Source organism: Malus sylvestris, chromosome 16 (assembly GCF_916048215.2).
Source record: "Malus sylvestris chromosome 16, drMalSylv7.2, whole genome shotgun sequence".
NCBI lineage: Eukaryota > Viridiplantae > Streptophyta > Magnoliopsida > Rosales > Rosaceae > Malus > Malus sylvestris.
In genome coordinates this window covers 17,288,513-17,302,824 of record NC_062275.1, presented here as the reverse complement: position 1 = coordinate 17,302,824, position 14,312 = coordinate 17,288,513, and the positions used below count along the sequence as shown (strand labels likewise).

Sequence of the window (14,312 nt, the reverse complement as noted above, 5' to 3'; positions counted from 1 at the left end):
ATTAGGATTTTTGAATTATCTGGGTTTCTAAATTTAGGGATTTAGGACTTTTGAATTAGGATTTTTGAAATTTTTGGGTTACTGAATTTGGGGATGTAATTTCTAAATTTTATGGATTTAATTGGTTTTGCTTGGGTTTTGATTTTAGTTTTGCTTTGGAAAATCATTCTATAAAGGATCTTGCTGGACTTGTAGGGCGAAATAGACTAATATTGAACTTATTCATGTTCATTAGTTTTCTTACCAAATTCCATATGCTTTAAATTGCTACGCTTTATGATTTGCAGTTATAATTTGATGATTGGGAATGGTTGTCTGCATATTTTACACTTTAAATGTTGTTGGATGATAAAACGGGAAAACTGATTGAATGAAGTTGTTGTCTTCAAATGGACCAAGCCTGTTCTAATAAAAAAATTGTAAACTCAAATATGTTCTTGAAAAAAATGTTATTGGACCCGTGGACCCGGCCCATTTCAAACGGCCCAGGTTAAGTTCAGTTCCAATTTCAGAAATTCCGTTACTCGGCCTAGCCCGGCCCGTTGCAATTTAAAACGGGTCAAGTTCCATTCCTCCAAATTTGGGCCCGACCCGGCCCGTGCCCACCCCTAAGTGTGATTCATCATTCTAAGAGGACCCTCTGACAATCACTCTTGGAAAAGTGCTTCCCCTCAGAAGTGATTTTGAAGGGAGCTTTTAAAAGTGCTTTTTCAACAAGAATTATGAATTTCTAATAAAATATTTGGTAGACTTCTCACGAGCATAAATGACAAGTGCTTTTTCTAAAGAATGTGCTATCCACACACCCAATTTTACTTATCTCACACCCTTTGTTAATTTTTGTCATTTGATTTTCTTCAATTCATCCGATCCGACGACCGAAAATTAAAAGGGTACGAGAGAAGTAAAAAAGAGTGGATATCACATCCCTTTTCCAAAACAGGCTCCAAATCACCACATGGAGCACCAACAAACGCTCTCTGGTACCGTACATGTTGAGAACCTAGTGTTAAGTTGCTAACTAGTTGCAGATAACCCTGAACAACTAAATTTCTAACCAGTAAACATGGGCAGCCAAACACCAAACTCCTAATATATAGAATAATAATTTGGAGGCTTTTTTGAGTCCCTGTTCGTCGTAAATCGCAGTTATAGCTACCAAGAAAATTACAAACCCTACTCATACAACCGACTACAATGATTCCAGGGCATTCCCAAACACTTCAGGCCCAAAAGAAATAAAATTACTTAGGAATACATCATTGGGACATAAAATTATGATTACTCAAAAGTTCAATCTAGGATTTCTAAGTTTCGGAGTTTGTATGAGTTTTGCTGTGCTCCAGTATCAATTCGTGGAGGTTGTCAGCCGTAGGACGATTCTCCGGATTCTCCTCCGTACATTGGTAAAACAAGTCAACAAGAAATCTCAGTGTGTCGAAGTCAGCCTCTGTTCCATCAAGTTCTGCGCCTGCTTGAGTCATTACTGGCTCATTCAACGACCGAAACGCCTCCAAGTCATCTGTTAAATTTGGTCGTTTTCCCTTCTGCGCGCAACAAACAAGAAGCAGCAGATTACTTCAGAGGTAACAAAACATTCAATGTACAATTTCATTAAAAGATAAACAGGGGCAACCTAAAAAAATTAGCTAACACTCTCGACAGTCTACATGCTTGATTGAGTCTTAATGCCAAGCCAACTTTGGCTGTGGAATAATCAAGCGATATCATATGAGAAAAACATATTCACTTTCTCACTTCACTGTCAAGAATAGAAATCTGGTTCAACAAACAACAACTACTGATGTATTCCACGTATGCAGCAGCATGTACGAATTCAAATCAACATAAGTATGGAGACCTCAAAATCTTACAAATAAATCCCACTACTCATTCATATTACACATTCTCTAACAATCCATACAAAATTGTCCATAAAATAAAGATAGAACAAGAGGAGTAGTAGTACCGTCAGAAGTTCATGAATCTCCAAGTCAGGTACTCCGAAGTACGGAATTTGCAAAGTCAACATTTCCAACAGCAAGCACCCAAATGACCAGATATCAATTTCCTGTTACCAAAAGGGAAACAAACTTAACAACACAAAAAAGCAAAGTGACACAAATTAAAGATAGAAAAAAGCTACAATATTGGTGTTGGACCAGTTCGAACCATCTCATACATACACCAATGGGAACTTTTTTTTTAGATAGATTGATTTCATGCAGTGCTATTGTGGTTGTCCTAGCTTTAATACAGTTGTTTGTCAACAAAAGATATGCTCGATTATACTAACTAGATCCTATTCTAACATAGTTCAAAAGAAAACTTGTCTATAACTTCATGAACACGGTAAATGAGCACTTCAATGCATATCTATATCATTTTGTACACAAATAGTTCACTACCAAACAGATGTAAAAGACATATAGATCAGAGAATAAATCAATTTTTAGAGATATGTGACAAACTGACCAGAGGAGGAACTTACCAATCCATAAATATTTTGTTCATGCACTGCTCGCAAAACCTCTGGGGCCATCCAGCGAGGTGTTCCAGCACAAACATTAGCAGGAGGTATTCCAACGTGGGCAATGCAGCATGTATGCAAGTAAGATCGAAGGGGAATCGCCCTATCAAAATCACAGAGCTTCACAACAGGTGTTCCATCAGCTCTCTTTCTATCCAGATCAATCAATATGTTTGCACTTTTTATGTCCCGGTGAATAATGTGCTTTGAATGCAGCTCCACCAGTGCACATGCAACATTTTTAGCAATGCGCAAAGCTAACTCCACTGGGAGATGCTTCTCACCAGCTTTTGATAACTTTTCTATATAATTCTGTCAGATGATGGGGATGAAAATATTATTAAAAAAAATACAAATCGACCCTAGCAAAAATGAAACCTGAAACTTTACAATCTGCAGTTAAATTCACCTGTAAGGAACCCCCTTTTATGTCCTCCATCCAAATTATAGACTGCAATATACGATGCTCACGACTACCATCTCCTGGAGGAACCCACTCGGAAGATATCTGATGTCCATACATTTCCACTATGCAAGGGTGTTTCAAAGCACCTAAAATCCTTATTTCCCCTAAGCAGTTGTAGTCAAAGTTCCTAATTTCATCCGTTGGAGTTCCATATACCACAGAAGTACGCATCTGCAGCATCCATAAGCAAACAAAAGCAAGATTTAGATCATTAATTGTAGTAACAAGCCTAGGAATTTTCAGACCTATCAAATAATTGCCAGCACAGCCAACTACTTAAGACCTGAAAATAGCTCCAAAGTATTCCAGCCAGGCAACGGATTAAAGTTCAAGAAACACACCTTTCCTGCTGCCTCATTTGATCCATATTTGCGCCGGACGAGAGAAGTAACAGAGTTTTTCAGAGTTTCATCACAAGAGGGCATAGAAGGGAAGGAGGTAGGAGCAGGGCTGTTTCGAATTGGAAGATAAACTTTGGTCCGACTGAGAGGAATATACCTGCCATCACAAATTGAAATTACACACAAAGTCTCGGCAATAAATATCCTCTAAAAAATAAACATATTATGCCATGTTTTTGGTATGTAATAAAATTTATATTTGAAAAAATCACCATATGTTTACCACCCAAGCAGGCAAAATTCGTTTGGCATTGCAAATACAGTGACCCAGAACATGAATAAGCTCTAAAAAAAACATTTTACTGTAATCAGAACATCTTCAATAGTGAAGAATTACCAAGATCATTTACACTATATACTGACCTGCAATAATATTCAGGATCCGTCTCCGCTCTTATATCACATGGACGACATGCATCAACTAACATTCGAATCTCTTTGGCACCTCTCTTGATTAATACATTATTCCACGCATGTGGCATGAAATCCAAATAACCCCTAATAAGCTCACAAGGTACTCGAGGCTCCACCCAATCACAAAGATACTACAGAAATAAAGTTTCATCAGATTAGAATACCAAATTAAAACCTATTGCAAATAATAGACATCGGTGCAAATAATAAATGATAAATTTAATACAAGAATAACCTTCAATAGCAATGCTCTATGCCGACACACACCAAACTGCAAGGTTCCAATGGGAACTACAATGGAATTTCGTCGTGCTTTGATAGAATGAAGAGATTTCTCAGAGACATCAGAAAAAACGATATCTTCAACATTCCTTACAACTGGTTTAGTGGGCAAACTAATAAAGCCCTTGTTTCCAGTTGGGCAGGTGCAAACAAAAGGCTTTTTGTAGTCTGAAAGAGGATTAGCTTTTCGTGACCATTCAACAAGAGCACTCCTATCACTCCCCCCAAAGTGATCTGATACAAACAGAGCAAGCAATGATGCAATCTGCAGCATATCAGCCTTATTTCCATCTGTATTTAAACGATTCACCAATTCTTGGGCAGAACGTAAAATTACATCCAACTCTTTATCCCATTGCCTGGAGATAAATTAAACGATACGACCATTATCAGTAGAAAACCAAGAGGACAGCAAATACGTGTCAACATAAACGACTTGCATAAATAATAACCTGTCCACAAGAATGACTTCACGTGAGTCAAGACGGAACTTTTCATCATAAAGTTCTAGTGGCATGAATGGCCTGTCACGCCCTGCATCATAAAAGCCATCTGAAAGATGGTCCTCAGTGCTGCAAACCGAGATGTCATTATATTTCCGAGACAAGTTTGAACTATTAGGACTGTATCTAGGATGTTTGGGCCGTCTTGGATTATCAAGGTGGCCATCAAGGTGCCTTTTGGGTTGACAAATACTTTTTGATGTATCTGAAGATGAACCTTCATAATCCTCACCATAAACCCGTTGATTGGGGGCCAACAATGCACCAAACTCACAACAATCCTTTTCATCACTTTCATCTACTGCACTAGAGTCTGGACTCACTGATGAGGAATTTCCTACAAAATGCTCCTTCGAATTCATATCATAGCACACAACATTTTCACTTCGCACTTCCCTAGATTGTAAATCTTTCTCACCATCATCATGCAGATTGATAATGTCTGATGCACCTTCAAGATAAGATTCAGAAGCAAGAAGATCAGGGTTGCCTGGTTTGCATTCTCCATCTTCCTTCACGTGTAACTGATTGGAAAGATCAAGACCTTTCAACTTCCTGCTGTTGTTTAAGCGTTCTTGACGAGTTCTCAGCTGCAACCTATACCCTTGCTTCCTCCACCTACCTGACCTCCGAGTTGCACAGCACCTACTGGTTGATGAATGCGTGAAAATTAGACTTGCTGAGTTATGATGAAAGCCTGTAAACACATTAACAGTATGATATCACATACTAATATATATAATAGAGAGAATCAAGGAGAGAGCGTTGACTACCTAAAACTGAAACCTAAATAAAGTACATATGTAATTCCACAGCCTTACCCCTACGAAAATGGCTTTCATTATTTTTCTGAAGGGGGGTTTCATATACATCCATTTCAACAGGGGAAATGGTAACATCATCACTGTGTGTGTCCTTCCCACTTCCTTCCAAATTGCAACATATCCATGAGGGTATTTGACAGAAATTGAGAAGCGTGTTGTACTGAACCATAGAAGATCACGAAACAAACCACGTTAGGTTTACATATCATATTAAAAAACAACTAAATAACAATTACTCTAAAAGAAAGTTAAGACCATACATAATACAATTCAAAAATAAAAGAAACCCCATTAATAAACCATGGCTTTGCAAGTGAACTTAAACACTGGTTGCAGAAGTAGAAACAAAATGAATTAAAAAAGCATATGCACCATGGTTGTAAGAAACATGATCGCCTAAAACTTTAAAGTTTATGTTAAGGTTTTAAGTGGTTCAGCACAAAAAGAATAAGCACACAGCCATCATGAAGAGAGTAGCAGCAGAATATGATTTTCAGCAAGTTATAACGGATAGTATGGGAATAAAATAAAATCTTGATCCAATGAATTAAGTGTTGGAATGTCATCACTGTAAATAACAGATAGAAGAATACAAACCCTGAAAAGGAATACTTGACTATAATAATCCTAGTTTGTGGTAGTATGTAACTACCTGAAGATTTAAAATCTGGAGGTTGTGCATCAAGTCAAGTTCAAGAGACCCTAGTGATGTCAACCTATTATTTGACAGGTCCATGATCTCCAACCTTTGCAAAGAGGACAAAGTCGAAGGTAATTCCACCAATTTATTATTAGCAACTTTTAACGATATCAAGGCATTTAAATTACTGATTTCAGCAGGCAAATTCTTCATCTTGTTGAATGAAAGATCTAGATATTCCAAAGTGATTAAGCAGCCAATTTCTGGAGGGAGGTATCTGCAGTAAACACACCATAAAATGGACAAGTTAAAGTAGGTAACTATTTTTTCCACGAAAAAAATAAATAAAACCATTCTTTATGATTTACTAGATGCCTAAAATACACGAACATAGCCAACCATTTTAATGGTTATTACAATAATAAAAACCCGAATTTCACTCAATAGCTAACCAAATAGCGATAATTAACAAGAAGATTACCAGATCCTTAAGTTCCAGACGACAAACAAAACTCCCATCAGTGTTTTATCAGAAAGGTCGATTATTGAATAAGAAAATGTTCTTGAAGACATCATGTTACCAGTACATTAAACTTGCATAGAAACACCTCTAATACATATTAATATTATATCTTTCACCAATACAAAGGTCTAACTTTACAATCCCATTAATTATGATTTCTCTTCTTTATGTTACTTTTCTGAGTGTTTGTTAACAGTTGCATATCAGAGAGTTTGCAGAAACGGAATTGTATAACCATCAGAATGGTGAAACATCGATCACATACAAAGTTAAAAACTTTATATTATCTCTTAAGAGAGAGAATCACGAAACGTCTAGGGGTAAAAACCCAAGTAACTAATGAAGTCATCCTACTACATCATCTAGCCTATGATCCTTGCAACTCGACCTTCACTCCTTCCGAACACATTCAAGCTCACTCACTAGCCAAAACACACATATACTGAAACCATTTAAGAGTTCTTTTATGTGGGTTCATCTTTTACTAGTCAAAACAGCTCCAAAGAAAACCTTTGATAACATATGAACAATCTCATTGCCCATGCAGTCTACTTCACTACATAAAAACTCGAATCGAAAGCACTCAAATGAAAAACACAGCAATCAGCGTTGTATTTGAGCAGAAAAAAAGCTTTACCTTATGGAGAAGTGACAAACAGAGAGCTTGGTGAGGCACTTGAGCCGAGCAATCTCGCTCAATATCTGAAACCCCGAAGGCCTCGTCAGCACTTTGGAAAGCTCAAGCTCCTTCAAGCCACTCAATTTATCCAACGGCAACCCACCAAACTCCGGCGACGACATCCTCACTTGCAAGCATTCCAAGCTCTCAAACTCCATTGCCGCTGAAGGCGAAAATAAATTAATCTCATTCCCAAAGAACTTCAGCGTCCTCAACCGCTTGTGAGAGCCAATCGACTTGGGCAATAAATTAAACACGTTTTTGTACAAATACAAAGCCCCGGCATCCTCAGAATTCTCCCTAATCGAAAAGTCCAAGCTTTTGCCGGATATGTCGACAACCCTAGGGTCGTCGTCGCCGTCGGCAGCGGCACCGCAGTCTTCATCTTCCACAGTCGGATTGGAGGCTTCAGCTTCTGATTGCTCAGGTACCTTAGTGCCTTCGGGGGCAGCTTCGTCAGAATTGGGGACTTGCATTGAAAATTGGAGCCGGAATCCGGGGAAAAAAAACCCGAATTTCTGAAGCGGGCAGGCTGAGAGATATGTTTGGGAGGCGAGAAAATATAGGAATAATGGCATTGGAGGAAAAGAAATGAGAGGGAAAATCGAAAGAGGAGCGGGGAAGTAGACGGACCGCTCCTTCGGTGAATAATTTAGAGAGAGAAAAACCCTAGAAAACTTGGAAATGAATCCTTCTCACTCTAGTTTCCACGAAGCGAAAGGAGCCCTTTGCATCGGTCGCACTGATATATAGTTACATAGAAAAATGGTCGATGCTTTCATTTCTTTACTTTCAATTTGATTTTTTTTTTTTTTTTATGGAGTGCATCGCTGCTAAATGATATAATAAACAACTTAATTTGATATCGAATTTATCATTGACGTTACCTAAACCTAAAATTTGATACTTTTGAATGAAAAGAAATACCATTGAACCTAAGTGGCATTCAATTTGAGTTAAAACGAATACCTTATTAGAGCAACTTCACTCATGGAGTCCTCCCCCCTGGCAATCCACTATTGAATCCACCCTTTTGAATAGTAACTACGTTTAATGAATAGTAACTGCCATTAATGAACAGTAATTGTCATTTGCATCTCCATCCTTGGAGCCCTCCCCTTGGCAATAGGCAATAAAATATTAGTTTTTTTTTGTTTGTTTAAATAATACAAAATAAAATTATTTGTAATTTCGGATAAGATTTTTTAAATCGTTCTCATTGCGCCACGTGTCATTTTATAAAAAAAAACAACTATTTAGCGATGGATTTCGATAAGATTTTTATCCAATGTCATCGTGCCACATGTCGTTATCTTTTGAGAATCTTTTATGATAGATTTCGATCAGATTTTAGCTCGTTCAAAATTGCGCCACATGTTATTATCCGAAAAGATAATTATTGGAGATCGATTTCGATAAGATTTTTATCCAATACGATGGTGCCACGTGTCATTATCTTTTCAGAATCTTTGAGGATAGATTTCAATCAGATTTTTAACGAATGACGGCATACCACGTGGCCTTATCTACAATCCAATCTTTTCTAAATCGTCCATATAATCCACCATCCATCCTCACAAATCTCACACCAATTTTCTCAACATCTCTATCTCATTATTCATAGTTTTTGCTTCTTCTTCACCATCCATCATTACAATGTCTTCTTCTTCATCAAGGATGATGTGGGAAATCGATCAGCAAGATGAAGAATTGTTTAACCAATCTGAAGGAATGTTCAACCTTCAGATAGCCGAAAATGAGATGGAAGAGGATGAGGAGCATAGAAGGAGAGATGACGAAACAAGAATGGCTAGAGCCTCACATTCCCGTCGAGTCATCCAGACTATTGCTCAGATATGCAGGCCCAACTGTTCAAGAAACCTTGATAGAAGCAGGCAACGACGGGGTGAAAAGCTGTTGGACGATTACTTTGTCCATAACAGTGCATTTCCTAATACGTACTTCAGACGCCGTTTTAGAATGGAACAACATTTGTTCAACAGAATCATGACTGATGTTTGCAACCATGATTCTTACTTTGTGCAAAAGAATGATGCTTGTGGTGTTATGGGTCTCTTACCTGAGCAAAAAATCACTGCTGCGTTGCGGATGCTTGCGTATGGAGCATCTGCAGACCAAGTGGATGAGATAACGAGGATGGGGAAATCAACCATTCTTGAGGCCCTAATGAGGTTTTGCAGAGCAGTCGAATATTTGTACACCGCAGAGTACCTCCGAAAACCTACTCGCATGGACTTGTAAAGGCTTCTGAAGAAGGACGAGATGCGAGGTTTTCCTGGGATGATAGGAAGCATCGATTGTATGCACTGGACGTGGAAAAACTGTCCAAGTGCATGGCAAGGCGCATATGAGGACAGAAAAAGAGCAAAATCTATCATTTTGGAGGCAGTGGCATTTTTTGATACATGGATATGGCACACCTTTTTCGGGGTTCCGGGGGCTCAAAATGATCTCAACGTCCTTGCCCAATCCCCAGTGTTCAACGACGTCCTGCAAGGAAAGGCACCAAAAGTCACGTACGTCGTCAACGGACGTAAGTACGACGGGCCATACTACCTAGCTGACGGCATTTACCCACGGTGGGAAACATTTGTCAAAACAGTGCCACATCCGCGAAGTGCAAAGGAAAAACATTTTGCAAGCTATCAACAGGGGTGCAGGAAGGATGTGGAGCGTTGTTTTGGTATCCTTCAAGCTCGTTGGGCGATCGTCAGGGGTGCTGCCAGAATGTTCGATGTAGAGTCACTTCGATCCATCATGATGACGTGCGTCATTCTTCACAACATGATTGTGGAAGATGAGTTCGATTATGATGCGGTTGATGAATATGAGCCAGAGCCAGACACGATGAACAATTCAAGAACACGGATATATTGTGCGCATGATGCCACCAAAGAACTCGTGCAACACGAGCCATTAGAAAGGGATGGACGTTACAATGAAAGGGTCATTCAACGATATACTGCACTTCAAAGGTCATCTATGCACAATGATCAGCAAATTGACTAGATAAAGCACCAGTGGGCATTGAAACAAGCTGAAGATACTTAAGTTTATTTAGTATGTTTGTTTGTATTTGGTGTGTTTATGTAATTTTATTTGCTGTGTTTTTTGTAGTGAGTTTTTTATTATTTCGTATGTTTATGTAATTTTATTTGGTGTGAATTATTTGGTATGTTTATGTAATTTTATTTGGTGTGTATTTTGTAGTGAGTTTTTTATTATTTCGTATGTTTATGTAATTTTATTTGGTGTGTTTATGTAATTCCAATTGGTGAGTTTTATAATTACATCATTATACGTGAACAATTTGATGAATAAAGATTCTATTATTAGGATAAATATATTACAAAATTAAATACATGTACTCTCACTTTAAATAAAGTACTAACTTCAATAAAATGGAAACAACATAAATAATAAATTACAACCCAAAGTGATTGGAAAACTATGGGCTCCGATTACAAAAGTACCCTATTCATCACCACTTAACCAATATGTGGTGCTAGGATCATCTTGTCTTGTTATGCTAGGACCATCTTGTCTTGATCTCGCTTCTCTTGCACGCCTCCTTTGCACCACATCCACTTTCTCCGACTGCCAAAAATATTTAGAATTTGAAGACATCCCTTCTAAACACGTGTTCATAATGTCACGATCTCGTTGTGCAATTCTTTCTTCTCTGAGCAACTCCATTTCTTGCCTAAGTAGCTCTCTTTCTCTCTGTTCAGCTTGAAATGCTTATTGAATAGCTGCAACTTTTGCCTCATCTCTAGCCTTTTCAGCCTCATATTTCGCCAATTCTCGGGCCAACTCCAATTCACCTTGACGAGCAAGTTCTTGCATGTATTTTCCATAATCATTCTTGGAAGCACTCCCTTTCCTCTTTGAAGCCTTCTTACCTAGAGGCCTAATTGGATAACGGGTCGACCCCGACGCTTGTTCAGGAATGGGCGTTTCAGGCACTTCTTCTCCATCTTCTTCATCAACATGGGAGCCATGATCGGGTGTAGAGTGTGGAGGGGTGATGTGTACAAAGATGTTGTGTAGAGGGGTGCTGTTCATGCATACTTCTGGAACAACAGGCACAACTTTGAATTTAGGACAATCTTTAACAATATTCCAACATTCCCACCGGTGGAATGATTTGTTTCTTGATTTGATTTTGGTAGCATACCATGTTTGTGCTTGAAGTTGCTACAAATGAATAATAATGAAATTATTAGGTAACAAATAAATAATACAAACAAATAATAATAATGAAATTATTAGGTAACAAATAAATAATACAAACAAATGAATAATAATGAAATTACTAGGTAACAAATAAATAATACAAACAAATAATAATAATGAAATTATTATTAGGTAACAAATAAATAATACAAACAAATAATAATAATGAAATTATTAGGTAACAAATAAATAATACAAACAAATGAATAGGTAACAAATAAATAATACAAACAAATGAATAATAATGAAATTATTAGGTAACAAATAAATAATACAAACAAATAATAATAATGAAATTATTATTAGGTAACAAATAAATAATACAAACAAATAATAATAATGAAATTATTAGGTAACAAATAAATAATACAAACAAATAATTATAATATATTCTTACCTCATCTGCATAATTTGCCCCACTTCGAACATTACTACTAGCTTGTGTCAAGGCATCTCTCCACGTACTAAAGGAATGGCAAAGATTTTCCAACGACTGGACATCGATTCTTTGGTTCTTTTCCCACCTATTTGCTCAAGAAATTTGGTATGAATTAAACTCCACATTTCTTGCAACTGCATCTCATTACCCGTAAGGGAATTATGAGTAACTTCAACCCAGCTAGTGCACAACGCAACATCTTCAAGAAGCGACCAATTCGTACATGCATCAGTAGTCATTTTGTGGAAAAAAAATTGGATTGAAACTTTGAGAGAAAGATAGGAATTTGATTAAAAGTAGTTGAGAAAATATGAAATTGTGGTGTAAGGTAGATGGAGAAGAAGTGGTATTTATAGAAAAGTAAAAACAATTTTTTACAATTTTTTTTCAGATTTTTTACAATTTTTTCAGATTTTTTACAATCTTTTTAAATTTTTATTCAAATAATTAATCTCTGCCGTTGGATTTTAAAAATTTTGAATTCCAATACTCCAGATTGTGCCACGTGTCATAACGGTAACTTTTCTTAATTTTAAAACCATTTTTTTTTAATTTATAAAGCAGATTAATATCAACCGTTGATCTTAGATCGAACGGTTGATATAAAATCAGTTTTTTTTATTACCGTTGCAAATCGGACGGCTCGTATTAAAGAGCCGTTGGGATCGAACGGACTGTGGGAAACCACGTGGCTTCCCAACGGTAACTGGGCGCGCGGGCCACTTGCCTGAAATCCTGTCGGGCGATGCGCCCCAACTCGAGAGTGAGGGGCATGCGCCTGACACAAAAAAAAATAAAAAAAAATGCCCGGACCCAGGCCTGACGTCACGGGCATCGGGCCACAGGCTTGTCAATTGCCCACCCCCCCGGCCCTCGGGCTCCCACCCTCACTCAGGCTCTTCATGGCTGGAGAAGAACCAATCGGCCCTCGGGCCCTTTCCTGCAGCCCGTCCCCCCAGCAATTAGCAAGGCTGGACTTGCTCTTAGGGCACTCCGCCGTGGCACCGCGACTTTCTTTCACAAGTTGTGCAAAATCTTGAATTAAATATGTAACCTATTTTTGGAGGACGTGCCTAAAACGACAACCGCATTGGATTTTTATTAATGAAATTTTTGGGAAAAAAAATAAAGTTGTGCTACTTGGCAAAAGGAAATGACATTTACATATTCCTTTTAGGGCTCACCAGATCATTTTCATGATCGTGGCTGTTTATCGTACATCGTGCTGTCAGTTTTTGTTAGATACTATTTGTTGATGCACAAAATCAGCGAGGACCTTGGTACAACAAAAAGTGTTAAGTTTGTGACCTTTGCTAGATTACTCCGGTCACTAGTGTGGATAAGTAAGTAAATGGATAGGGACAGGGAAACAAACACAAGATGTACATAGTTCACCCAGATTGGCTACGTCCACGGAGTAGAGGAGTTCTCATTAATTGTGAAGGGTTTACACAAGTACATAGGTTCAAGCTCTCCTTTAGTGAGTACTAGTGAATGATTTAGTACAAATCACATTAGGAAATATTGTGAGAGAATGATCTTTATTTATAGAAGAGAGTTTCTAGTTCCATTCTGACATTGACACGTGTCGTGTTGTAATTGGCTTCTGATGTTGACACGTGTCGCGTTATGATTGGCTTCTGATGTCGACACGTGGCGCGCTATGATTGGCCTCCTGGTTGGAGGGAAACTCTTCTGGGTCTTTGACGGTATAACGTTGACCGGTGCTCAGTAGTTTCAGGATTGGTCAAGTATGGTACAAACACTATTTATATTTAATTTTAAATTTTAAATTTCAAATTATTTCTAACCGCACAATATACGATAAATAACCATGATCACGGAGTCATCGATCCTTTTCTTATTTTTAGGAATAAAACTGTCTGACTCTCTGAACCAGGGGTGTTTTGGGTCGAGATCCTATTTGAAAACGTTATACTGAATCTCGAATTGATTCTTTATGGGACATGATTTCGAAAATTGAAACCGAACCTCAATATGTCCGAATTCCATAATTTCAAACAAATTTCGGTATTTCAATACTGTTCGGGAAATAGATGAACTACAAAGCAAGGGTGTTCTCCTCCTTTCATAGAGAGGTCCATACATAAAAGGTTGGTTCCTTCCTCCTCCGACAAGATTATTTGACATGCATGTAGGGGTGACATAAAAATTGTGGAACTACGAAACCGAATCGAGTCGCGACAAAATAAAACGTAAAACCGTGTTAACAAAAAAAAGTCAACATAAGTTCAAGAGCCGAACCAAACCATTCCAATTGGTTCCAATTCCTATTTTTATTTTGGCAGAACTCTCAAAACCCCTTAAAGTTGACATTATCGTTTTTTCCTCAT

The 14,312-nt window shown here is 37.8% G+C and overlaps 1 protein-coding gene across 2 annotated transcripts; it reads right to left on the bottom strand.

The window, feature by feature from the left end:
* Nucleotides 1-1,067: 1,067 nt before the first annotated feature.
* LOC126608854 (uncharacterized) lies at nucleotides 1,068-7,990 on the bottom strand. Of its 2 annotated transcripts, XM_050276866.1 has the most exons (12): nucleotides 7,221-7,990; nucleotides 6,073-6,337; nucleotides 5,418-5,580; nucleotides 5,015-5,293; nucleotides 4,546-4,933; nucleotides 4,047-4,452; nucleotides 3,761-3,942; nucleotides 3,338-3,494; nucleotides 2,940-3,167; nucleotides 2,492-2,842; nucleotides 1,970-2,071; nucleotides 1,068-1,547 (listed from the first exon to the last, which is right to left on the bottom strand). In XM_050276866.1, the coding sequence occupies exons 1-12, from the start codon at nucleotides 7,838-7,840 to the stop codon at nucleotides 1,308-1,310; spliced, it is 3,381 nt and encodes a 1,126-aa protein (XP_050132823.1). In that variant the 5' UTR covers nucleotides 7,841-7,990; the 3' UTR covers nucleotides 1,068-1,307. The 2 variants fall into 2 exon arrangements, with proteins under 2 accessions (XP_050132823.1, XP_050132822.1); XM_050276865.1 differs by having other exon boundaries at nucleotides 4,546-5,293.
* Between the last annotated feature and the right edge of the window lie 6,322 nt (nucleotides 7,991-14,312).

Bases quoted from the DNA above. Each gene is read 5' to 3' on its own strand.
- LOC126608854 (XM_050276865.1), bottom strand. From the start codon at position 7,840: ATGCCATTATTCCTATATTTTCTCGCCTCCCAAACATATCTCTCAGCC. The intron at 5,581-6,072 runs GTAGTTACATAC...TCTATGGTTCAG, and splicing joins TCCAGATTTTAAATCTTCAG to TACAACACGCTTCTCAATTT. The intron at 5,294-5,417 runs GTAAGGCTGTGG...ATGTGTTTACAG, and splicing joins TGAAAGCCATTTTCGTAGGG to GCTTTCATCATAACTCAGCA.